The sequence below is a fragment of the Gossypium raimondii genome, chromosome 2, assembly GCF_025698545.1.
Source record: "Gossypium raimondii isolate GPD5lz chromosome 2, ASM2569854v1, whole genome shotgun sequence".
Lineage (NCBI taxonomy): Eukaryota > Viridiplantae > Streptophyta > Magnoliopsida > Malvales > Malvaceae > Gossypium > Gossypium raimondii.
Genome location: NC_068566.1, coordinates 37,999,692 through 38,027,418, shown reverse-complemented (window position 1 = coordinate 38,027,418; position 27,727 = coordinate 37,999,692). Strand labels below are relative to the sequence as shown.

The 27,727-nt window shown below is 34.7% G+C and overlaps 2 protein-coding genes across 2 annotated transcripts; one reads left to right on the top strand and one right to left on the bottom strand.

Annotated features, from left to right (window-relative positions):
• Nucleotides 1-67: 67 nt before the first annotated feature.
• LOC105788639 (ADP-ribosylation factor GTPase-activating protein AGD1) lies at nt 68-13,158 on the top strand. Its single transcript, XM_012615598.2, has 19 exons — nt 68-131; nt 967-1,067; nt 1,679-1,749; nt 2,504-2,566; nt 3,221-3,265; nt 4,139-4,204; nt 4,326-4,373; nt 4,456-4,551; nt 4,644-4,685; nt 5,778-5,987; nt 6,106-6,237; nt 6,317-6,541; nt 6,695-6,781; nt 6,993-7,328; nt 11,725-11,864; nt 11,933-12,026; nt 12,091-12,256; nt 12,351-12,597; nt 12,741-13,158. The coding sequence occupies exons 1-19, from the start codon at nt 85-87 to the stop codon at nt 12,844-12,846; spliced, it is 2,322 nt and encodes a 773-aa protein (XP_012471052.2). The 5' UTR covers nt 68-84; the 3' UTR covers nt 12,847-13,158.
• Nucleotides 13,159-13,363: 205 nt separating this feature from the next.
• On the bottom strand, nt 13,364-16,898 carry LOC105788638 (pentatricopeptide repeat-containing protein At5g61990, mitochondrial). The gene has a single exon (XM_012615597.2). It carries the CDS (start codon nt 16,831-16,833, stop codon nt 13,762-13,764), a length of 3,072 nt encoding a protein of 1,023 aa, XP_012471051.1. The 5' UTR covers nt 16,834-16,898; the 3' UTR covers nt 13,364-13,761.
• Nucleotides 16,899-27,727: the final 10,829 nt, after the last annotated feature.

The window sequence follows — 27,727 nt, the reverse complement described above, 5'->3', positions numbered from 1 at the left end:
AGGTTAGTTTGTCTTGTATATTGGCAGTAATTGTTGTATTGGTTGCTGAAACAGATGCAATGCTTGGAAGAGAATGCCGAGTTGATGCGAGGAAGATGTTTAAAGTTTTATAAAGGATGTCGAAAATACACGTAGGTTTACATTTTTGTTATTGTTTCAATCGTTTGCATACACCCTTTTTGAAGAGCAATCTCTTAACTGACGTTATTGTGGTGTTATTGAGTTGTTGATATCTAATGTTTGTTCTACGTTGATAAAGCAGAAGGCTAGTCTGTGGAAAAAGGGGGAAAAACCCAAAAAGAAGATATTTAGTAACTCATGGAGTTAGAAGCTGCTTATGAGTTTTAATGCATAATTGTTAATGGTGTCTCAAGCTATGGCTTGATATGCACTTGCTTTCCTATTTATGGTCGAGGAGATCTCCTTCTTTGTGCTGTTTAAGCCTTCTTAGACCTCAGACCACCTGAGCAGCCTTGAGAATGGGGATATAACGTGATAACATGCTATTTGTTAAATACTAATCTTCTAATTTAAGTTATATAAGAGCTAACAAACTGAAACTCATATCTTGTAACTAGTAACACAAGCTCAAGCTAATAGTTCTTCTGTTTATCTAAAAATTGGAAAGTCCACAAAAAATTCAAATAAGAATCGTTAATTTTTTTTCTTGCTGTCCAAGTTTTGTTTTTGCTTGAATTTAATATTACTATAATAGAAATTCTAACTGAGTTTAGGGTCACAAATCAAAGTTACATCAATTGACCACTTCAATCAAGGGTAGTTCTAAAAAACACTAGGGATATATATAAATTTTTACTTTAAAGAGAAAACTAGTCGTTTTATTTTACCTAATTCTTTCCCAAAAACATATATAATTTATATATAATTTTTTTCAGCCACATAACAGGTATTTCCAATTATATATTATTGAATGATCTCACATGGTCTATTCCTTCTAAATACCAGAGAGGGGCTTGTAGAGGGGTATGCTGGTGACCTTGCTTTCGTAAATGCCCTTGAAACTTTTGGAGGGGAGCAAAATGATCCTATATGTGTTGCTTTTGGAGGTACACATTCTGGCTTCCTAACCCTCTTTGAGTAATACCTTAAAAATGCATATGCTGCGATTTACTTCAAGACTAAGTCCGTTTAAGCATTGCATGGTGTTAACTGGATTTATCACGTCTATTTTCTGTGTTACTTTTGATCCGTTCTGTGTTGTCCATACATCCTGTGTCCTTATCACCTTGGGAACAGGCAAATGCTTTAAAAAATTTGTTCGAGGACAAATAAATGCTAATTATTTGAATTTGTCAACTTTTTATAAATTGGTACTTAAGAGGAGATGCATAAGAAGAAATGTTTGTTTCATTCTTTGATAAACTGAACAAATCAATGCTAATTACTGAATTTGTTAAGTTTCAAAAAAATATAATAAAACGGAGATACTTGAAAAGATTTTTTTTTTTTTGAACAATAATCTCGTATGGTCAACATTTTGTTTTACTTAGCTACTTATGCTTTTATTGTGTAAATTAGGCCATTTTGCTATTTTGGTGTTATGGTGTTACTTAAACTGATGTCAAGGTTGGTATACAAAAAGTAAGTCAATTTTTAAGGTCAGGAAATGCAATAAATTGCTCATCATATTAGTGCTGTTCTTAATGATGGAATTCAGGTCCAGTCATGACAAATTTCACTGTTGCATTAAGAGAAATTGCCTCATACAAGGAAGTTCTTCGCTCACAGGTAGTGACTTTTGTGATTTCAGAGATACACTGTTAAAAACATTGTGTAATATGTTTATATTTTCTGTAGGGTTTTGACTATTGAATTTGGTGATATTACTTAAGTTTGTGTATGATTTACTCTTGGAGTATAAATCTCTATTAAAATTTGTAGTTGTAGAACCGGTTTCATCTTGAGCATCTTTAGTGTAAATTATGAATAATTACAAAGAAAAAGGACAATGCAAGTCTTAATTATGCACCTAATGACCAACCTCAAGAATTCACAACAAGAAGCCTGTGATACAATAGAAGGAAGGTGATTGGGTTCTTCTCCTCTAGAGCAAGTATAAGTTTCCAAATCTAAATGTTCAGACTCAAATTCAGGCCTTAACTATTTAAATGATTTAATAAGTAGGATTTTTGTCTTCAAGATTTATTTACACCTAAAGTATCTATAGCATTACATTAAGGTGTGATCTTACAAGAATGAACTGGGTAGTTGTTCATCAATTATAATTTGTATGCTTATGTCAAATTTCTTTCACTTCCTTACACGACACATCACTTCCATTAAAATTTGCTAGCAGATTCAACTGCTCTATGGTAGGTCATTCTCTCTCTTTCAATATGCTTGACATTGTCTGCTACAATTAGAAGTGTTTTTTTTTTAAAAGTTGTTCCATCCTAGCAAAGTAGTTAATTTTTGAGGTATGGTGAAATATTTTTAATTAATTTACTTCCATCTTTTAACACATGTAATTTACCTTTTTCAGATAGAGCACATGCTAAATGATAGGTTGCTGCAGTTTGTCAATATCGATCTGCAAGATATCAAGGTACTTTTTATCATCTGAGATATTTCATCTAAGTTCTTATCATCTTAATGACGGGTGTTGTATTTATTAAAATAACTTGATATTTTGTTAGTTATCACTAGTTTCAGCTCCGAAGTTACAGTGTTTTCTTTGTTATGAAGCATGAAGTCGATATTGTTTAGAATTTCTCCCTTCTTTTACTTCTTAACTTATATTCACATGATTTAATGTAACAATATTGGGAGAATAGAGCCAACTTTTACTTTTAGCGGAATATTTCTCTTTGTTGCTGTTGGAAAGGAGAAAGTTAAAAAATGAGAATGTTGTGGGCACTTTTATGACATTTGATTTGCCTACATGTACCATTGAAAATTCCTAGGGTACTTTTGAGAACAGCAGAGTGTCATTAATGCCTTATTTGTCTGCATGCATAGTGGATAAGTTCAGTTACTTGTCATATTTGTCCTAGATGAATAAGGTCTATGGTTACCTTCTTTTACCGCCTTCTTACCTGGCTACAAATGGTGTCACCTGCTTCTATATCACTGCAGACTCGGGTGACCAGCTTCTATCTGAGTTCACTCAAATAATGAATCAACTTAATACTTGACAGTCTTGATGATGTGAACTGATTTCTTACATATTTTCTGACCCACTGTTAAACCATTGTTTCAGGATGCCCGAAAACCTTTCGACAAGGCTTCACTTACATATGATCAGGTGAATTTCAAATCAAAAAGTTAAATAGTTTTTTTCTTTACCTTCTTTATGATTCAGTTCTATAGTATTAAGGATGCCTCTAATCATCGTGATGATTATTGATTGTAAATTTAAATTTATTGATAATGAGTGGGTAGAAAATTTCTGGGCCTTTGAAGCATATGCAGATCTTATTGAAAATAGAAAATACCATGTTACCAACGACATTTTGATAAGTTATTCCACATTCTAGAACACCATTTGTAAACTTTCCTTGATGTTAATTTTTGATGACGTACTCAAAAACCAGAAGGGGAAGGGGAATGGTGGCAATAGGGAACAGGGCCAATTCAACATTATCATAAGGCCTCTGTTTGGTTGTTTCCTTAGCTACTTGCTTTTGGTTTCTGTAAGTAAATGGAAAAAGGAATGTTTCTATAAAAATAACCGATGATACTTTAAATAATTATAAATTAGAATGAAGGTTTATAAATAAAAGAATGGCTGGTTTTTTTTCTACAAAATAATTATATTTGAAAAGCATGTTCATTACTTCATTTAAATTAATTTCTTATATTAAGCAATAATGGTTTCCTTAGCAGCTTTGATGAAACAAATTGCATGTAGCTAAAGCAACAATCAAGGAAACCTAAATTGAAGCCTTTAAAAAAAAGAGTAAACCTAAATCTAGTCTTCTTTCCAATCAGCAGTAATTATTTGATATTCTTATGAGTAATGCATGCATAAGACTTCATTTAGATTGAAACAACCAGGCGTTATGAACCTGAGAACTGGTTTTAGTAAACTATTTTTCTAAAGTTAGTTCTTTAAAACATTATAGCTGGTATATTCTTTACGGTGGCCATTGGTGTTTTTGCCCATTTTGGCATACAGGCACGAGAGAAGTTTCTGTCATTAAGGAAAAGCACTAGGACTGATATAGCTGCAGCCATAGAGGAGGTATATACAATATTAACTTTTTCTTGACCCAAAGTTTATCCTACAAGTGCATAAAATGTTGGGCTATTTTGTAATGGTACCATTATCTTTCAAAATCTAATTTGGTAGCGAGACATTCCAGGAATTGCATACTGCTAAAACCTCATTTGAGCTAGCCCGCTTCAATCTGGTAAGTTACTTTTGCCAACAAGTGCTTGTTCTTTTTTATATTCGTTTACTTGAAGCTTCAAATGTGCATGTTCTGTGTCCAGGTTAGTACTCTCTCCAAGTTTGAAGCCAAAAAGAGATTTGAATTTTTGGAGGCTGTTAGTGGGATGATGGATGCTCACCTACGGTTCTTCAAACAGGTGTGGAACATTTCAAATGATGACAACTTGTTTTCCTGTTACAGTTGGTATCTTTTAAATATGTTCAACTTCTGAACCCTTGTTCCTTGCAGGGATATGAACTCTTACATAAGATGGAACCTTTCATTAATCAGGTTCGTCATCTTAACTTTTCCTCCTATAAGATGAAACGAAACATTAATTTTCAATACCTTTTAACATGCTAAAGGTCTTAAGATTCTTTCATCCAGTCTATAATTTGTTTAAAATAGAAAAGAGGTTGAACGAAGCTGCTAAAACTAGCTGCCAAAACTTGCGTAACTACAAAAAGTAACTGAGACATGCTATTAACTTTTTCTTACATTGCTTTCCTTACAAATTGAACCTTTGAAAGAATCTACCAACAAACCTCTTCTAGAGATGAAGGTTATTACTTTGTAGCTCGCAGAGAAAGCCAAATATTTCATCAAGCCATAGCAAAAATTAGAGGGGTGCAAAAAATTAGTGCCCTCAAACCATAGGGTTGAAATTCTTCTTATCCAGCTTATGCATGTATCGTTAATTGAAGCAAAACTTTTGTTGCCAGTGTCTGTGGTGACCAAAGGTAATAAAACTAAACAATCATCCTAATATTGAGAATATAGTTGACTTTATTCTCGATACGAGAATACAAAACAAACTTCACTGGACTAAAATGCTAAATTAGGAGCCCATGACGTATTAATGGAGCTATAATACAAGTTTTGTCATTGCCAGCTACTTGCTACAGTCAGATTGATTTCTACTTGAGAAAAAGGTATGATAAGAGCTCAGATATGATCTTTCTTATCTACTTTACTGCAAAAAGCAAATGACACTAGTCCACATTAGTATTTGATAATGACTCAAAATTCTTAAATCTATTTTTTAATTGATACCATGAGGGATGATACTGTTATTCTGGTGGAAATCACTAGCACAGTATCTTGGGTCAGTCCAAGTAGATGGAAGTCATAAGCCTGAATCACATTTTCTCCACAAACACTGCTTTGACAAACCTTTTTCCCACTAGTAAAGAGAAAAAACTTTGCCTCAAGAGAATCAGTTTTATTTTCCCTCCATTTCTACATCTGAATCCAGTTCCTTTACTGATTTGTGGAGTCCAACAGAGTTCCCATAAGCAAGCAATTCCTTGGGAAACTTGGAATGAGAAAAGAAGCCATTTCTACATCTCTCGAACTTCTGATACTAGTGCTTCTGGGTTGCAGGTCTTAGCTTACGCACAACAGTCTAGGGAATGTTCGAACTATGAGCAAGAATCTCTATGTGAAAGGATGCAAGAACATATTAGGCAGATAGATCGAGAAAGTAAACAGTTAAGCAATGCTGGTCTTCCTGTAGCCGATGGAATGCAACCTTTTACAAGGGGATCCCAAAAAGTTATTGAGGCAGTTATGGAATCTGCTGCGAAGGGAAAGGTGATGTCCTTTTGCATGGTTCTCTTAGATAATCTTTATCTTAGTTTTAATTTAAATGATTTTGTATTTTTAAAAGAGTTTCTTTGCATTTCATTCTTTTATACTACTTTTTACTCAGGTTCAAACCATACGACAAGGTTATCTTTCAAAACGTTCTTCAAACCTAAGAGGTGATTGGAAGAGAAGGTTTTTTGTTCTCGATAGTAGAGGGATGCTGTACTACTATCGTAAACCATTTGCCTGGTCTTCTGTAAGCCCCTAAATGAAAGCTCACCTACAATAATAATATGGGCCGTAAAATTTTCCCATACTAAATTGTACTCATTCAGGCAGCTGGAAGTCCGTCTACTATTCAAAGGAGTAGTTCTGAAAATGGTCCTGGGCTGCTGAGCCGATGGCTTTCTTCTCATAACCATAGTGCTGTACCTGATGAAAAATCTGTTACCCGCCATACAGTAAACTTGTTGACATCAACAATCAAGTTTGACGCAGATCAAACAGATTTAATGTTTTGTTTCAGAATTATCTCACCAACAAAAATATATACATTGCAGGTATTTGTTCAACATTTCAATTTTGTGGTAAATGCATAACCAATGCTTTCATTTCTGACTAGAATTTATTTCTTGGTAATGTTTTGTGGTTATTAAGTGTGGAAATGATTAAATTAGCAATAAATTGCTGAAAGAATTCACTTGCCAATGCAGGCAGAAAATGCACTAGACCAAAGGGATTGGATTGAAAAAATAACTGGAGTGATTACTTCCTTACTGAGTTCCCAAACACCTGAGAAGGTAATTGACTAAATTTTCCCCTAAACAAAATGTGGGAAAAAGCATTGAACTGTGCAATCTTTCTTCTTCCTCAGCCAAAAAACAAAATGAGATGCATATTTGTTTAATTTTCTTAAAAGTTTATTCTCTTGGATTGTGAAAAGGAGGCATTAATCAAGTATTCCTCACTACGTATCCTCTGATTTCTTTCTCCATGCAACGTTTATGTCAGTGTCTTTCTGCTTTCCGCGCGGGAAGTGGTGATTACTTTACTAGTGATAACAGTTCACTAGTAGGGTACCCTGATGGTTATCCGATGTCAATTGGACAGTATAAATGTAAGAATCTCTCACCTGGAAGTCTTTTAGACATACCTAGAAGTTCGCAGCATCAAGAATATTGCGGAAAGAGTGAAAAGCCAATTGATATCTTAAGAAAAGTAGCCGGGAATCATAAATGTGCTGATTGTGGTGCACCTGAGCCAGACTGGGCATCTTTAAACCTTGGTCTACTTATATGCATTGAATGTTCCGGAGTTCACCGCAATCTTGGTGTACATATATCAAAGGTATGCCGCATAAATTTGCTCTGGGAACCTTATGTCTTTCTAAGAAATGCTATTGGCAGATGTTCAATATTTTCTTGAAAAAGCTTTTGTTTGGGCGATTGGACCTTTAAAATATAGAAGGATCTAAATAGCTGAAGTAGCTTTCTTTTTCTTTCTATGTGAAAATAGTTACTTTTGACTCAAACCCTCAAAATGTTTTGTAGAAAAGAGAAGTAATTAGATAGAAAATTTTAGAGTGAATTACTTCTCACTTGTGTATTGGAATGAATGTTTACATAAGTATTTATACTAGAGGTACAAGTCTAAGGAAGAAATGCAAGTAAATAATAGAAAAATCCCACAAAATCAGTGATATGATTCCTATAATCATGTAATTCGTATAATGTTGCTAAGCTGTCAATTTGTCCACTGTTTGGTCAACTATGAAGCTGCCAACACTCCCCGAGTCGGTGCATGGATATCACACATGCCCAATTTGCAAACCAAATTATGAGAGTCCTATTGTTTAATCATTTACTGAACACCTCAACTAACTGCTCATCAGATACCACATGAACTAAACTCAAGACACCAATTGTTAATTTTTCTTTGGTGGAGTGCCGATTGATCTATTCGTGTTTCGTTCGATCATGTTGCATTGAATTTTGAGTACGCTGATGGCAGACTTCTTGTTACAATATAAGTATAATTTGTCTTTTCTTGGCAAATTTAATTCCCCCTTGGGTATTACAATTTTGTTAGTTTTGAGGATCATAAATAAATTAACTTACTAAATTAATCTGCCTACCAATCTTTGATATCTTTCTTTATCCACCAACACTCCAATCTTTGCTTGCAGCTTATGATTGCTTTCAGTCAGTGACTCTTTCGGTTTGCAACCTATCATATCGATTTTTTTCAAAAGATCTAAATATATTTCCTTTGAGAAACGAAAATCCCCTTTTTTTTATCTGGCAACTTCAATTTTCAGAAAATATTTCAGCTTCTGAAGGTCTTGATTTCAATTTCTTGAACCAACAGCCTCTTTAATTGAGTCATCTCCTCTTTGTCATCCCCTAATCTTACCCTTGTAATGTCTTATGAAGAGTATATGATTAGCATTGCTCTATTGATAGCTAAAAGTAATCGTGGTTTTACTGAATTTGTCAAACCATGCTCTAGGAGATTGCTTCAACGCATACAAGGCTTTGTTCAATCTATATACTTTTCCTTGTGTCTTTTCATCGTCAAAACTTGAAGGGATCTCCATATAAACCTCTTCTTTTAAGTCTCCATGTAAAAACTGCATTTTTCATATCAAACTATTACAAGTCCCAATCAAGGTTGGTTGCATAAGATAGCAAGATTCTGATGATGTTCATCTTGGTGATAAGGGCAAATATCTCTTGATAGTCCACTTCATAAGATTGAGTGAAACACTTACCTACCAGTTTAGTTTTGAACCTTTCAATCGAACCATCAGCCTTGTGTTTCACAGTAATCACCCGCTGCAACCAGCCAGTTAGTTTCCTAGCGGAGAAATAACTAGTTCTCAAGTCTCGTTCTTTGCTAAAGCCCTCATTTCCATCTTGGATCATTGAAAGCTTCCTGCTAATCTTTTGGAATAGACACAAATAAATATAAGGATAAGACAAAGGCTCTATAGAAAGACTCGAGGAATCATAATTAATAAAATTAGATATAGAAGGTTTAGCTCAAATCTTGACACCTTTTCTTTGAGCAATGGATAAATCTAAATCACTAGTTGAATTGGGATCATAAAATGACTCACTAGGAAAATAAGATTTTTGGTACTGAGTAGGATGCAAGATGGCTTCTTATGCCATACTCCTCTTTTGAGTAAGTTCTTAAATCCGGTTTATCCAAGCCCCCAATAGTCTCCCCTTGAATAGGATCTTTTCTTCGAATAAAATCTTCCAATGTAACAGAACTAGGCATAGTCATCATCCCTTCTCTTCCATTCTCTCCCGAAGAGGTGATTGGATTGTGCCAAAATAAGATTCATTTTCTTTGAAAGCAATGTTCATAAATACCTTCTGGATGGAGGATGATAACACTTTTAACCTTTTTTCTATAGGAGAACACCCAATAAATATGCATTTAAAGGACTGTGGATCCAACTTTCCAACACTCTCAGTATGAACAAAACAAATACATCCAAATACTTTTGGAGGAGCTGTATAATCTCTTTTCCCGTCTAAAACTTCTAAGAGACTCTTGAAATGAAGAGCTTTTGAGAGGCATTTTGTTAATTAGATACGCATTAAATGCATTACTTGACTTCACAAAATTAGATGTTGCATTGGAATCAATTTGGGACAGAAGATGCTTGAGATTCTGAATTTCATTTGAAAAAACATCTTAGTGTAAGCTAGAAGGTTGTAGGGATTATCTGAACTAATTGCAACAATTTTCTATTCTGCCATTCTAAAAGATTTGAAATTCAAACACAAAAGTTCTTTTAATAAGATACTTACAGTAGCCAAATATATTAGTTAAAAAAGGTGACTTTTGAATCAACACTACTTGGGCTCAATGGAGTAAAGGGTTGTAGAAAATATGGCTACAAGACTGGTAAAAGCAAGCAGAAGTCAGAATTTTGACGAGGTGGGCGCCATGCTCCGACGTGTGAAAGATAGCGCAAAATACTATTGGTGGTGTGTGAGACTCATGGGCAGGCTTGATAGACACCAAACTTTAGGGGTTCGTCGGGGATGGTGTTCCGACACTTCTAAGGGCGGTGGAGAAGAAACAGAGGCTAAGATAGTAAGTACCAAAAAACTCTTATTTCTAGGGTTTGAAGAGAAGGCTCTGACACCATGTAGAAAATGTAAGTAAAAAGATTAGAAAAAAATTAGAGTGATGGAATGAATGTTTACACAGGTATGTATACTAGTGGTCAACGATGAAGCTGTTAACATGTTTTGATGTTGAGAATCCCATAGTTGAGACTGAAGTATAGGAATAACTGAAAAGACTTTGTATCCCGTTAATGAATGTTTACATAGGAATGTTAAGAAAATTCCACAGTGGCATACTGTTGTTGAGCTTTTGAAACTTTTTAACAGGACTGGAAAATAAGAGCTAAGGAACGAAACTAAGCATGCCTTACACCTATAGGGAAGCTGAGAGAAGTATCTTGTTTTAGCTTTTCTATTCGGGTAAAGTACCCATTGGTAACCAACTTTTACAAGCTTTTATTTTGGGTGACGAAAAATTAAAAATTGCACAAAGGGCACCATTGTTACAAATCATTTTCATTTTCATTTTGATCACTTGCCATTAATTTGGGGTTAGGCAATGTTATTATACAGTATTTTAGTCACTTAACTCTTTAGTAAGTTTTTATTTTGGTATTTTTAAAATTTCCTTAATTTTTTAGAATTAAACTTGGGTCTTATGGGGAAAAACTTAAATTTTTACTTGGAAAATCTATTTTATCTTTTTAATTTCTTTTATTTTTCCTTTGTAGAATTAATTTTATTTTTTGTGGAATAATTTGATGTTTTACATGGAATTATTTAGATTTTATAGAAAAATTTTAGTTTTTACAAGAGAGTTATTTTATTTTCTAATTTCCTTTAATGTTGTCCTTTTTATGATAAATTTAAGTTTTTTCCAGTAAAAAGGAACCATGGGTTTTTAAAGGAAAGGAAAACTTTGAATTTTTGCAAGAAATTGAGTTATAGGAGAAATTTTAAGTTTCTACAGTTGAATAATTCAATTTTCGTAAATGAAATCAATTTTAAAAAATAAAATTAATTCTGAAAAAAGAAATGAGTGATAATTTCTTTTTATTTTGACACCTAAAATTAAAAATTATGAAAGTTAGGATAACAAAGTGTGTAATGTAAACACTTTATTTGTCGTTACCATGCGTCTCTTGGACATACATTTTGGTTTGGCCCATTTGTTAACTTTGTACTCAACCTAAAACAAACACACATTCCTTGAAGAAATTTAGGGATCAGGGAATATTTGTAGAGCATTATATATTTGGTTGCGTAAGTTAGGCAGATGTAAACAACAGGAACAGAGACTACTGTTTTAACCATGTTATCTAATTTGTCTGTAGAACAAATTTTACTCGGTCCAAGGACTTGAAATATTTTGTTTTCCCTCGGAATTCTTCAGGAGTTGGACTTGTTATCATTTTTATGTTATACTGTTAGGCAGATGTAAACAACAGGAACAAACTACTGTTTTAACCATGTTATCTAGTTTGTCTGTAGAACAAATTTTACTCGGTCCAAGGACTTGAAATATTTTGTTTTCCCTCGGAATTCTTCAGGAGTTGGACTTGTTATCATTTTTATGTTATACTCATGCAACCATTATTTGCTGTATGTATGTTTAATTGCCTAGTCATGCAGCTTTTATATAACCTTTTACCCAGGTAAGATCACTGACACTTGATGTTAAAGTGTGGGAACCGTCTGTGTTGGATTTGTTTCAATCACTGGGAAATATCTATGTGAACTCAATCTGGGAGGAGTTGTTGCACTCGGGACCTACAAGAACTGTTATACCTGCGGGGTAAGTCAGACTATTTGATTTGATGGGAGAACTCTTCCTATGATGAACCTTTTTACTTCTTCTTGTAGTTCTTCCAACTCTGAAGGACATAAGCAACTTGTGAAAATGAAACCTACTCACGATGACCCCATTTCAGTGAAGGAGTTGTTCATTCATGCAAAGGTATTGCCCCGAATTATCTAGTTTTTCCGACGGATGTAGAGTTGATGGTTTCCGATTATTTCAGTATGCAGAGAAAGCTTTTGTTCCTAAGATAACAGACAAACAGCGTCTCCACTCTGTAGCAGAAGAGGTGTGGGAAAGTGTTCGTTCTAATGACCCAAGGGCTGTATACCGCTACATTGTTTGCTATGGGGCTGATGTGAATACTATTTATGGTCATGCATCGTATTGTACATCCTCCCCCTCTGTCCACAACTCCAGATTAATGTATGTAATGGGAAAAACCAAAGAAATCCTTTAATTACAACTTTGATTGCTTTGCAGTTGACTCTCTGGACCCCTCATCAAGATCTTTGAACTCGTTAAATAAAAGCGAAGATCAGATCGAGAAGGAGCATTCCGACAGTTGTTCACTACTGCATCTTGCCTGCTTAACCACCGATATCTGCATGGTGGAGCTGCTGCTTCAGTATGGAGCAAATATAAATGCGTCCGATTCAAGAGGTCGGATGCCACTCCATATTTGTGTCATTGGCAGGAATTTTGCAATAGCAAAATTGCTTCTTACAAGGTGACTTTTTCATTTTCTTACTTTTTTGTTTTTCATAATTTTCATAAGTTTCCGATTTTGGGGTATGTTATCCTTTTTGGACAGATATAATTTCGCTTACACTGGTTATCTTTCCCACTACTATGAATGCAACTGAATTGCAGGGGAGCAGATCCACATGCTGTAGACGGAGAAGGTCACACTCCTCTTCAGCTTGCATTAGCATCAGGTGTCGATGATCATGAGGTTTTGCCATTCTTAACAGAATGATAGTATAGTATATCACAACCCCAGAAGGGAACGTCAAAGACCCTGAATGGAAGAAATCAACCATACATTAGGGCTTTTAGCATACAAAGTTGAAAGTTTGGCTTACCCCATGTGAAACCGCATCATAATTCATAGCTTTCTTCAAGTATACGACTATATGCAATTCCCACCACCATCTTGGTAGTTCCTTTGGATACTCTGTTTTAATAGCTTATATTTTTAGGTTCTATTTATTTCTTATATATATATATATAAATTTTATTTGAGGATTGGATAGCTCATGCATTTAAATGTATTATAAGTTTTATAAGAGAATGGTCATTTTTCTTTTTCGAGAGAGAGTGATAAAATATAATGTAATATCAAAATCTTAAATACAAAAACAAGTGCATTTAAATGTATTGCGACATATTCAGTCGTGTTCAATTATACTACATTCGTATTTATTAACCTTGTGTTTTTGTCGTAGTCTCATATTTATTACAGGGAATAAGAAGCTAAAAGTATTAATGTCATATTGAGAGACAAAAGCTTGCTTGTAATTGACGATGAAGGTATAAATTATCCAACAGCTAAGAAGAATGAAAACTAATACTAATAATACAGACCTTTGAGGCCTAAACAATGTGACAAACACTTCCACTCCTGCCGCCTACATTGCTTATTCAGCGTTTACATGTAAGTTAGTTACTATCACTGACCATTCCGAGTGTCCCGCTCACCTGAACCTTCCACTTTGATAGGAAGCATCCAACACGACAAGTTTCCAGATGGTTTCAAAAACACCATGATTTCTGAGCCTGGCTGAGTTGGTCTACTCTAGCACTAGCATGAGCCTGCTCCATTAGTGATTCAGGAAGTTTTTAACTGAAGTGCAAAGAAAGAACAGATGGTCTAACTTTTTCTCCCGTAGTTTTACACTTGACAAGCAACTCCGCATGTTGTTTGCTTGGGAGAATTGCTAGGGCTCTCCAAGTTTGCAACATCATTTTCTTTATCAATAATGCTATTCACAGTGGTGGTGTTTGGAATCCATCCGAACCAGACCAAGCTCTCAAGAATATATTCTGCTTTCTCCGGATTTCCCTTATCATGAAAACCATGAACAAGCTTGTGACATGTAATTGGACTGAGCTTAAGTCCTTGTTCTGCCATTTCTTCAAGTGACTTTGGAACTTCTGAAAACTCCTCTCTTTTGCATACAGCGTCCAGCAGCAGAAAAGCGGGATTTTTATCGAACACAACATCCTTCACTAGTATTTCGTCCAACAGCTTCAACATTCCAATCAAACTATTTTCTTCCAAGTAAGCATTTGCAATAAGACGATAAATAATTTCATCAGGTTCAACCCCTTTTGCAGCCATGGATTTGAAAAGATCAAACATCTCTGCTTTCCTCCCTAATCTGTAGTAACCATGTAAAAGCGAGCTGTAAGTTACAATATTTGGAACCAGATTCCTCCTTTGCATCTCCAAAAAGAGAATTTCGGCTTCTTCCATCCTTCCTGCCTTGCAGTTATAATCAATTAGGATTGTATAGGTTATATGGTTTGGTGTAATACAATTACTGGCCATGTCTTCTAACAGCCTCTTAGCTTCATTTGGTTTCCCCGACTTGCATAACCCATTGATCAATGCATTGAAAGAAGAGGTGAGATCAAAGCCCTTCTGCACCATTTCAGAAAACAAAGAGTGTGCCTTGTCCAATTCTCCTCCTTTACAGCATCCGTCAATAAGGGCACAATAAGTAAAACTATCAGGTGGAACACCCTTTGAAGGCATTTTATCCAGTAACTGAAATGCCTGAGTTAAATTTCCAGATTTGCAATATCCATCTATAATTATAGAATAACTCTTGACATTAGGTGCCAAGCCTCTCTGTGAGATTTCATTAAACACCCTCCTAGCTTTCTCAGTGTCACCTAACTTACACAGACCATCAATTATTGCGTTATATGTAACAATATTAGGAGCAATGCCCTTTTGACACATCTTATCATGAAGGTTGAGAGCAGCCTCCATATCACCAAGCTTAGAAAAGACAGAAATGAGAGAAGTATAAGTGAATACATCAGGCACTATACCCTTTTCATCGAGTTGAGAGAACAGTTGCATTGCATCATTAATTCTACCATTTGCCGCAAGGCCGTGGATGAGCGCAGTGTAAGTCTTTACATCCGGGAGCACACCTTTTTCAGACATGCGCCTAAATGTCGACAGAGCCTCAGTTACATTTCCCACTTTGCAAAGGCTATTAATCAATATAGTATAGATAGCATTATTAGGAGCTATACCATAACTATGCATCTCTCCGAAACACCTTTCTACTGCCTCCATTTCCCCGGCCTTAGCATATCCATGGATTAAAGTCCGATAGGTAATTCCATTAGGCTTCAACCCCCTGTCAACCATTTCGACTAAGAAGCTTCTTGCTTCGTCCATCTTTTGGGCCTTACATAAGCCACTTAAAAGAGTATTGCAACAAAAGATATCAGCCATTTGTCCATTCTCCATCATTCTATTGAGAATCTTTCTTGCTTCCTCGAATCTACTTTTCTGAATATGACCTTTTATCAGATTTGTATACATAACAACGTTGGGCTTCAACCCTACCTTAATCATTGCCTCAAAAACATAATTAGCTCGACCAAGATCTCCACAGTGACATAATCCACTAATCATACCATTATAAGTGTACATCGTGGGTGTAAACTTGTGTTCCTTCATCTCTTCAAACAATTCATGGGCCTTGAGAAAATTCCCTTGTAGACAATAACTCTCAATCATAAGACTAAATGTTTGATCATCAGGTCCGATGCCAATCAAAACCATCTCATCGAACAGAGCTTTTCCTTTCTCCAAGTCACCAGCCTTAGAAGCCCCACGAATAAGCACATTATACGTGAACACATTCGGTTTAATTCCACAAGCAACCATCTCATCCTTGACTTGGAAAGCCTCGGCCATGCTCCCCCGTTTCATGAACCCATCAATCAAAGCTGTGTACGCAAAATGGTTAGGATTTAAGCCTGCACAACGCATTTCCTCCATCATCAATTTCGCTTCCTGAAATCTGTTATGCCTACAAAACCCATCAATAACCGTATTGTAAGTATATGCATCAGGGTTGAAACCCTTCCGGCTCATGGAGTTTTTCAACTTCAATGCTTCATCAACAGCACCAGCTTTACACAGTCCACCAATCATAACATTATAAGTAACCAAACCAGGACTACATCCCTTCTCCTCCATATCCATAAACACCCTTTTTGCCTTCTCAATATCCCCAACTCGACAATGAGCATTAATCACACTGGTAAAAGTATAAACATCAGGCACCAATTTAGCATCTATCATCCCATTGAAAACCTTCCAAAACAAATCCAACTTATTTACCTTAAGCAAATCACCTAAAAAGTTATTACAACAAACCAAACCAGGCAAAACCCCAACTTTTTTAGCACCCAAAAAAACATAAACAGCATCGTTCCAAGAACCCATTTTCTTATAACAACCAATCAAAATCTCGAAAACCCCGACATAATTCTCTTCATAGCCCTTCCAGCACCTAATAATTGAACCCAAAATGGCCTGAACGGGCCTCCTAGTCCTAACCATGCTGTCTAAAACAATATTGGCTTTACGAAACATCTTCGAATTACATAAAGTAACTGCTAGAAAAGAAAAAGAATCCAAATTTTGAGGGTTCGGGGATCGGTGACTTGCCCAGTTGAAGAAACTGAAGAGGCGTTCGGGATCATGAACCGAGTTTTGGAGAAGAACGGAGTGAACCATGTCTGGGTTCAGCTTGCTTGTCAATTCTGATGATGTTTCAAGAAGTCGTTTCCAGTCATTCTTACTGAGGATAGAAGCGATTTCCACGGCTTCGTCGTCATGTGAAGCTGATGTACAAAGGGAAGCCGATTTGAGACGAGAGAGCCTTGATTTCGTGAAACAATAGACCGTTTGCTTTGAAGATAAACGCATTGTTTTGAAGGATTTTCAAGGTGAAAAAATGGGGACGCGTTTAGTCTGCAAAAAACAGAATAAGAGAAGAGAATCAGCGAGTAAGGAGAACGTTTACAGCACACTTTGGTGGGCTTTCGGCTTCACTTTTCTGGGCTGTTTGGCCCATGTATTTGTACTTTAATTAAGATACCGGTTTAAACTTTTCAGTCAACGAAATCGAACACCTCAGCATTTTAATTTTAAATTTATAAATATCTAAAAATAAACTTCAAATTATATTAATTTATGTTAAAATTAAGACATTTTAAATATAAAATTTTAAATAATTTATTTTAAGGTAATTTTAATTAATTTATTGAACTTTAAAATTAATTAAACTAAATATAAAAATTAATATAAAAGTAACTAAAACCTTTAGTATATTTATCAATAAGTATTAAGTGTTGTGATAAATTATTTTGCATTCTCAATGAGAACAAAACAAATTCATACATTGAAGAGGATATTTTGGGAGTGAGCTATATACCTTGAACATGAACTATAAAACGGAATAGAGAATATTAAAAAATTTTAATTTTTTTAATTTTTAAAGCTAAGTTAATAATTAATATAAAGTAAATAAAGTTAAGTTTTTATTTTTATTATTCAATACTTTGTTTAAATCAATAATATTTGGCAGCACAATTTTTTAAAAAATTGTTTAGTGTTATAATTGACAGAACTAAAATAATCTATAAAAATCAAGAGTATTATTTTTGTTAGGTTCGAAAATATCAAGAGAGAGATGAATTAGTATTTTAAATTTTTATCGCCTATAAATGAGTTATCGTTTAGAGTAATAAAATATAACACAAAAAATATATAAGAATTAGAACGGCGGTGTCCGCAAGTGCATGGATTGAATTGTAATATAGTTAGTAAAATGAAATACTTGAAAGTATTCTGAGGATCGTACCCAAGGGGAGATAGAGTAAATTATGGAAATATTTTTACAATAATAAGTCCAAGTAGTAGTAATTAATTCTTATATTATAATAAATCATAAAATAGATTAAAAAGATAATTTAATTAACTAAAATAAATAAATAAACGACTTAATCAATAAACCAATAAGGAAGATTAGCTCGCTTCAGGGTTTATAACTAACTTCGGATTAGGGTTTTAAGGTAGATTAGCTATCGATTAACCAATTATTACTTCCTGGCCTTTAATTAACTAATCGATTGATCGATACTTGCTTATATCCAGACATTACTTTCTCAACCAGGATAAATTTGTTAAAGAACGAAATCAAAAATCCGAGAAAGATAAGAGAATAATGGAAAATAGAGGAGAGAACAATGCATATGAGAAAGGGGTGTTGACAGTTTTCAATTTTCATATCCAATACTATCAATTACATGCTAATATATAGGAAAAACAATCGAATTGTCTAACAGTCAAAATAATAGAAAAACAAACAAAACAAATTGTACAATTGTTTCTATGAAACGCTTTATTTTATTTAACCTGATACGCATTGTTTTTATAACCTGCTCTCGGCCCAACTAATCCACCCCATTTATTTCATAATTTAACCCATAACAACTACTCCCTCCTTGAAGAAGATCCTTGTCTTCTAGGATCTATATGAAGGTAAGCATCCTTCAATTGCACCAAGGATTCCCATGTGGCATCCTCTAGAAATGAATTCACCCATTCAACCAAAACTTCAGTTGTGGCCACATTCCCATGCTTTACCATCCTTCTATCTAAAATTCTAATAGGCTTTTTGGCCCAAGATCCCTGGTTGTCCATTACTGGCAGAGAGACTTATACATGAGCAGCTCTAACATGTTTCTTAAGTTGTGAAACATGAAAAGTAGGGTGAACTATAGATCCATGGGGTAGCTGCATCTTGTATGCTACCTTCCCGATCTTACCTTCCACCATGTATGACCCAAAATACTTGGGAGCTAATTTTTGGTTAAGCAACCTTCCATAGAATACTGTCAGTAAGGTTGAAGCTTCAAATAAACCCAGTCCCCTACTTTAAAATGTCTGTCTGTTCTGTGTCTATCAGCTTGTTGCCTCATTCTATCTTTTGCTCTTTTCAGATGGAATTTTAGCAGTTGTCTTGTAGCTTTACAGTGATGCAAACATTTGTCTATAGCAACCACCAGTCATGCCCCGGCTAATTATGGTGTATGATGAGGAGGTGTCTGGCCATATGGTGCCTCATAAATTATGCTTTGAATAGCTAAGTGGAATGTGGAATTATACTGCCACTCAGCTAATTGAAGCCAACTTACATAGTCCTGTGGTCTCTCCCTTGACATGCATCTCAGATAGCCTTCAAGACACCTATCCAATACTTTTGTTTACCTATCAGTCTCAAGATGGTAAGCAATGGATAGGTAAAGCTTAGTTCCCACTCGTCTGAACAAATCCTGCTAGAAATTACTTACAAATATCTTATCCCTGTTAGATATAATGAAGTCGGGCATCCCATGTAGCTTGTACACATTTTCCATGAACAATTGAGCTACAGTCATAGTAGTATAGGGATGGGATAGGGACATAAAGTGGACATATTTTGTGAGACGATCTACTTTGATCGGAACAACACTCTAATCTGTCGTAATTTAGTGTAGTAGATTAATCTAATTTTTGCTCTTTAGGAGCTTGAAAGCAAGCATTTTCATAAGGTTTTAATTATGTTTTTGCAAGATTTCTTAAAGTTAATAAAATGTACAAATTGAGTCTTTCATTGACCTTAGGGGCCGGATGAGGCCTAAGGGGGAGCTAATGAATTGTGTAAGTGTACAGAAGACCATTAAAAGGTGTAATAAATAGATGTTGGTCACTATGTCGCAACAAGAAATGACATGACATACCCTTGAAGAAATCACGAAGTTGCTTTCGTTGTCGCGACATAGACTACAGGTGTCACGACATGCCCTTGAAAATATCCCACGATGAGTATACTAAATCTTATGTCGCGACATCGATTTTGGACGTAAACTAACACAAGCCAGGGGGCCTTTTGGTTTGCACAATCGAACTTAAAGCTCAGGAACGTCAACTAACCTAGGGTTAAGGACGACGACCACCTGAAATCTATAAATAGGCTCATTTGTCATATGTTATGGACATAGATTACTTAGTTTAGAATTTTGCTTTTAATTTCGATTTAGCTTTTCTTTCTTTTTAGGTTTTAGATTTATTTTCAAGTTATTCTTTTTTACCTCGAGAGATATGATTTGTGGAAGATGATCAAACTTGTAGATTCATATTCATCTTTAATGCAAATCAGGCATTTCCTTAAACTCTATACTTTCGATTCGTTTGTCATGTCTATTCTCTATATCGAATTTATACTGTTCATGAAAACCATGAGGAACAAATCCATTTATGGGGGATTAGCAAGTTGAGGTATGATCTATTGACTGTCTTGTAGGGTTACTCAACGAATCAACTATTTGGGAAAGGAAGAACCTAAAACCCTGGGCCTGACAACCTTAAGAAGTCATCAAGGTGGAAATTAACCCAAAATTAGTATGAATTATCCTTGAACACCTTCACCTCAAACTAGTCTGGACTGTGAGGTCAGAAGATAAGTAGTCCTTATTGACTCGTTATTTGAGTGGAAAATTGGAAGATTCTACTTGGATAACAACTAGTTGATTAACAAGGAACCCGAAGCGACAGCTGATGGGAATTGCCAAAGAAAACTAATCATCCATAACTAGATTTGATTTATTCTATTCTTTGATCTCTTGAAATTTTATTTCTTTATGTTATTTTGTTTTATTATTATAAAAATATTAAAAACTCCTTTAATTTTGCCTTTGTACTATAACTAAATTAATGTACTAATTAGATCTTTCGGTGTTTAGGTTAAAATTGATCTAGCACTCGCCTCCCTTGGGTATGATCCTTGGAGTACTCACCTACTCTGTTGTAACTATATTACAACTGGGCCCGTATGCTTGTAGATACCGTTTCATATATCCATATCGTTTACTGCAGTATTTACACTCTGGACATTAGTATATTCAGAGGCGATCACACTCCTACCTTTAAAACATGGTAACCCTTCTATAAAGTCTATAAAAATAGAAAACCAAGCTCTCTCTGCTATTGGAAGAGGTTGTAACAGTCTTAGAGGGGCCACAATTTCTGCCTTGCGCCTTTAACAAATGGAACATTCTCTTATCCACTTTTTAATATCCTTGGGAACTCCTTTCCAATACAACAAACTACTTATCCTCATTATGGTTGCATGAATTGTAGAATGGTCACCTATAACATTGACATTGTAATTCGGTGTAGCAGATTAAACTAGTTTTACACTTAAATAGCCTAGATACAAGTATTTTCATTACATTTTATTTAAGTTTCTTTAGTTTTACTTACATTCAATAAAATGTGCAAATTGAGTCTTTTATTGACCTTAAGGGTCGAATGAGACCTAAGGGAGAGCTAACGTACTTTGTGAGTGTGCAAGAGACCATTAGAAGGCATTTTAGGCCGATACTGGATGCTATGTCGCAACACGGGAGGTCTGATGTCGCAACATAAGGAATAGAATGAAGAAAACTCAAGTCTGCCTTTGATGTCGCGACACAGACTGAGGGTGTCGTGACATACCCCTAAAGATGGCTACAGATGAGCATACTGGTTGTTATGTCGTGACACAGGTCCTGGTGTGTCACGACATCGACTTTGTGACAAAAACTAAACACGAAGTAGGGCGTTTTGGTCTACACAATCAAACTTTAAAGCTCAAGAAAGTTAGCTAACCTAGGGTTAAAGACAACGGCCACTTGAAGGCTATAAATAGGCTTATTTATCATTTGTTAGGGGACATCATTCCATTAACCTAGATTCTCTCTTTAGATTTAGTTTCGTTTTCTTTCTTTCTTAGGTTTTTTAAAGTTTAGTTTATATGTTTGTTTTTTTCTTTCAAGAGATCTGGTTTGTGAAGACGATCAACTTCTGTGGATTCGTGTTATTATTTATATAAATTAGGTTTTTCTTATACTCTCCCATTCGATTCATTCACCATATTTTATTCTTCCATTTATTCCATATTTTTTATGAAAGTCATGAGGAACTAATCCTTCTATGGGGGATTAGTTAATGGAGGTATGATTTATTAACTATTTTGTAGAGTTACTCAACGGATCAGCTGTTTGGGAAAGGAAGAGGGTGAAACAAACCCTAGGCCTAACAACCCCGATAAGTCATCAAGGTGGGAATTAACCCAAAATTGGTATTACCCATCTATAAACACCTTCACCCTAAGCCAGTCTGGACTGTGAGGTCAAAAGATAAGTAATCCTTGCTGACTCATTATGTTAGTGGAAGATCGAAAGATCCTGCTAGGGTAGCGACTAGTTGGTTGATGAAGAACCCAAAACGACAGTTGAATTGGATTGTCATCATTCATCATCAGATTTGATTCCTTCTACTTTTTCCATCTCTTGAAATTTAGTTTTCTTTTATGTTATTTTCTTTTATTATTAGTATTATAAAAATTCCCACAAAACTCTTATTTATATTTCTGTACTATAACTTAATTAAAGTATTAATTAGATCTTTTAGTGTATAGGTTAAAATTGATCCAGCCTTTGCCTCCCTTGGGTACGATCCTCAGAGTATTCACCCATTCCGTTGTAAAACTATATTACAAATAGACTCGTATACTTACGGATACTGCCTCGTAGTTTTATATTTTATTACAGTATTCACACTATTGACGTTAGTATGTCTAGAGGCGGTTAAGTTGTTGGCGTCGTTGTCGGGGAGACAATGTCACTAGATTGATTTTAATCTTTGCATTTCAAAGAATGATTAGGAAATATGTAGGTTATAGTTGTGACTTTTAATTGATTTTTTTAATTAACACTTCTAAAATTTGTTTATTTTTAGGAAGCCTAGACACAAAACAATCAGTTGGCACACAGTTATGGATGACTTCTATTATATGTGGTCCGATGAAGACTTCGATTATGACGAAGATATTTATGAAGAAGGAGTTTATAAAGATTGGGAAATCCAAGAGAATGAACGATTACTAATATCAAATTAAGTCAACTCCAAGGAAAAGCCCCAAGTTGTCCACAAGATGATAACGACCATAATGATATGCCATCAAAAAGGTACCATAAAGTGCCGAGTTTGAAATTGCGTAGAGAGGAGAATGTCATCATAGGTGCTTGCGAAGAAAGAGAAACCCTAGATCTCCAACTATTTTTAGCCCTTCCTATTTTCAATCACTTTATTGTTAGGAAATGTGCCCATATTGTAGTAAAAATGTAATTGTTTTCTATGTATTTGGACAATGAATAAATAAATTTCAAATTTCACTATTATGTCTTTTGCATTTTTGTCTTTCATATTTTGCATGTATAGAAAAATTGTGACAAGAAAATATTAGCTTATTGATTGTCTAAGTGTAAACTGATGAAAAGTGGCACTGTAAGAACGTTTACATTGCGAGAAAGATAACTTACTTTAGTAGATAATCTAAATGAGTCCGTATTCCCGTAAAAGAATCAAAGTAAGTATTTGATTCTAATACTGAGAAGGATTGTTATGTCGTTTTCAATTCCAATTGAAGAGATGTCTAGTCTTGACTACCGGAGCAGTTGACTCCACGGGTAGAGACATAGATGTATTCATTGGCAGAATGATAAATTGGACTAGACTCAAGATGAATTAATTCTTAATCCATTTTTGAATTAATTGATTTGTGATATCATTGTGTGATTTACCTAAATCCTGAGTTGGTCACTGACCATGCATATGTAACTCATGTGCTTTGATATAAGTGGAGGCTTATGCTCTAAAGATGATCGAGCAGATAGTCGGTATGTTGGGTACATGACTTATGTATGACATGGTTTTACTAGCAATAGTGGAATTCATAACTCAATTAAAGAGTTAACAATATCCTCTCATTAGCATTGTGTGGGTTGATAAATAAGAAACGTAGGCACAGGTTGCTCTTTCTCGAACGAGAAATTTATCACAGTCATTTTTTGACAATGACAAGAGTATACAATAAGGAGTTTTCAATCATGGTACTTCTTGTGGACTGACTTCATGATTAAGTAATTGCAATTACTAGAGCCTAATTGTATTTGCCCGATTGGTCCTCCGCTAGCTCAATAAAAGCTCAATCAAACTGCTTTTGAATTAGAAGAAAATGCTACGACTTTGGAAATAATTTAATTCAGTCGATTTATTCAATGTTGAATTAAATTGGGCGGTCATAAGAATTATTTAACTAGAGAATTTGATTAAAAAATTTTCTTGAAAAATTAATTTAAAAAATCTAAGTGATTTTTGGGAAAATTACTTTTGATCAAGTAAAATTAAATTAATCAAATTAATATGATATTTTTAGAAATTAATTTTTGAGTCAAAAAATTGGCCCAATGGGTAATTGAATTTGAAAATTGGACTCGAGATTGTAAATTGGTCGAACTGGACTTGGTATATGAACCTATCGATGGTTCAATCGGTGGCTAGACCAGACCGATTGAGACATCACATTGGCCTGGGTCGGATCGAATGAAATCAAATCAGCTTGGGGTGCTAGTAGTTGGGACAGCAGTATTCCAGTGGTCGAAAAATGGTCGGCGACGGTAGGTCTTTGGTGGTTGAGCAGTGGCAGAATTACACTCCTACTGGGACTCTACCAGATAATTTGATTTTAGATACTACTCCGAAAATAATAGTATTTTATTAATTGAATATTAAAGTGATTATCTTAATATTAAATTAAATTTAATGTTTATCTTGTAGATAAATATTATATTAATTTAATAAGATTTAATATTAAATTAAATTAAATATTTATCTTCATAAATATTAGATTAAATTTAATATTAAAGTGATAAAATTTAATCATAGTTGAACTCTCTAAACTCTCCCTATATAAAGAGAGTCTTGGGACATTATTTTTCTCACACTTGAATTCAGGAGAAAGTTGTAGAGAGAAAATTATCTGAAGAAATTATTTCAAAAAATTTCTAGAGATATTTTTCTTATTTACAACTTGGCCCAAAAGTTTAGAGAAATTACGAAATTACCCTAGTGATAATTTTTGTGAAAAATTTTCTAATTCGAAGCGAGTCCACACTCAGCAGACGTGAGTTTGAGGATGGCGAAGAAGACTATTCGGTCGAAGCGTTCATCCTAGACAAATCGAAAAGGTACAATTTTGATTAACTGTTTATTACTTTATATATCACAATCAAATTCTTATTTTGGAAAAAAAAATTAAAACTCTAGTTTTTCCTTAAATTTATTTCCTGCTGCATTTGCCAAACCTAATTTTCCAACATTTATCCCCTACTAAAGGACTGGCTGGTTCTAATCCAACCGAATCAAAATTGGATTTCAATATTGTCCAATATTGTTTCTAACTTTTCCTATTTTTTCCAATAGAGACCATCAACTTACGATCTTTTTTAATTTAACCCCTGATGTTCTTAATTTTTCAGGTTTAAAGGAAATCCTGGTGTAACAAATTCTGGTGTATTTACCGCCATTCCACTCCCAAGGCCTTTAGTAAGAACCCATGCCACACTGGCAGACTTAACCCTATTTTATATTTTCTTCTTCTACCCTACATTCGGGTTGAAATGTTGTTTGAATTAGTCCCTTGTAATCCACCCTATTTGCGATAGCTTGTTTTTAAGGTGTAACATGTTCATCTGCAGTAGACCGTTTTGGCCTACAATATCCAGCAGACTGTTACCTAAGTGACTATTCAAGTTTATGACTGCAACTGGACATACCAACGTCCAGAGTGTGAATACTGCAATAAAATATAGAATGACAAGGCGATATCTACAAGTAAACAAGTCGAGTTGTAATATAGTGTTACAACGAAGTAGGTGAGTACTCCGAAGATCATACCCAATGGAGGCGAAGGCTAGATCGATTTTAACCTACACACTAAAAGATCTAATTAATACTTTAATCAAGTTATAGTACAGAAACCTAAAAAATAGATTTTTGGGTTCCAATCAACTTTCGTTTTGGGTTCCTCACCAACCAACTAGCCACTAACCTAGCAGGATCTTTCAATCTTCCACTAACATAACGAGTCAGCAAGGACTACTTATCTTCCAAGCTCTCAATCTAGATTGGCTTAGGGTGAAGATGTTCACGGATGGGCAATACCAATTTTGGGTTAATTCCCACATTGATGATTTCCCGGGGTTGTCAGTCCTGGGGTTTGTTCATGCTCTTCCTTTTCCAAATAGCTGATCCGTTGAGTAACCCTACAAAATAATTAATAGATCATGCCTCCACTAGCTAATCTCCCTTAGAAGGATTAGTTCATCATGGTTTTCATAAACAACATGGAATAGATGGAAGAATAAAACATGGTGCATGAATTGTAGTGTAGAGTTTAAGAAAAGCTTGATTTATATAAATGGTAACACGAATCCCCAGCAGTTGATCGTCTTTACAAATCAAATCTCTTGAACGAAAACAACAAAATAATAAACTAAACTTTGAAAAACCTAAGAAAGAAAGAAAACGAAACTAAATCTAAAGAAAGAATCTAAGCTAATGGAATGGTGTCTATAACATGTGCCAAAAGGAGCCTATTTATAGGCTTCAGGTGGCCTTCATCCTTAACCCAAGGTTAGCTGACAATCCTGAGCTTTAAGTTCGATTATGCAGAAAAAAATGACTTTGTTTCATATTTTCTATCCCAGGGTCGATGTCGCGACACAATAAGACCCGTGTCACGACATAGAAGTTATTATGCTCCTCATTGGGATGTCTTCAGGGGTATGTTGCGACACCTTGGTCAGTTTCTTATGTTACGACACTAAACCTCCTGTGTTGCGACATGGTGTCCAGTATTAGCCTAAAATGCCTTCTAATGGTCTCCTACACACTCACGAAGTATGTTAGCTCTCCCTTAGGCCTCATTTAGCCCTTACGGTCAATAAAGGACTCGATTCGTACATTTTATTAGATATAAGTAAAACTAAAGGAACTTAACTAAAATATAACGAAAATGCTTGTATTCAGTCTCCTTAAGTGCAAAAACTATCTTAATTTGCTACACCAAATTATGACAAATCAGTTTATGATCTCCCTTATATGATGATTACCTACGGAACTAACTCTATGGCGGGTATACTCGCAATAGATTCCCCTTAAAGAGGAATAGTCTTGACAGACATAACTGTCACTCGAATAATCCTTATTAATACCTCTTTTTATCAATAGGTTCGAAGTAACCTCATTACATATTAGACTATCCATAGTACATACGATTTAACCTCCTCACCTAAATTGCAGTTTCAACGAAGCCTTATACTAGGAGAAGGGGAGGTTGTAGTTTAGGTTTAAAAAGCTCTTTAGTTTAGGTTTAATGTAGTTTTCTTTTTAATAGCTTAGGGTTTACTTTTCCTGCACATTTTCTTGTTCTTTTTAGTGTTAATGGTAGTTAGTCAGGTCAATTATTACTATTTTTAGGTTTATTTGTAGCTTTAATCCTTTTTCCTTTCTTGTAACGACATTTTCAGCTTTAAGTTTGATGCATTTGAGTTTCTTTTATGTTTAATCATTTAAAGGTTGTTCATTCTATGTTCCTAGCTTTAGATTTCTCTGTTAGATACTTCCATTTATCTTTCTTGCAAGTTTTAAAGAGTAAAAATCCCAAATTTTATGTTTTCTTAGGGTTTTTGTCCGTGGCTGTTAAAGTTTTGATTTTTATGTTTGTTTACTCAGTTTTTAACATGAATAACTAAAATCCAAAGGGAGTTGGTCAATAAAGATGTGAGTAAGCTGATTTGTAGCTAAGGGACTAAATTGTAATAAATTGGATTAATTGAATGAACCTAAAAACTTAGGATGGACAACCCTAAAGGAACATCTAGGCAAGTGA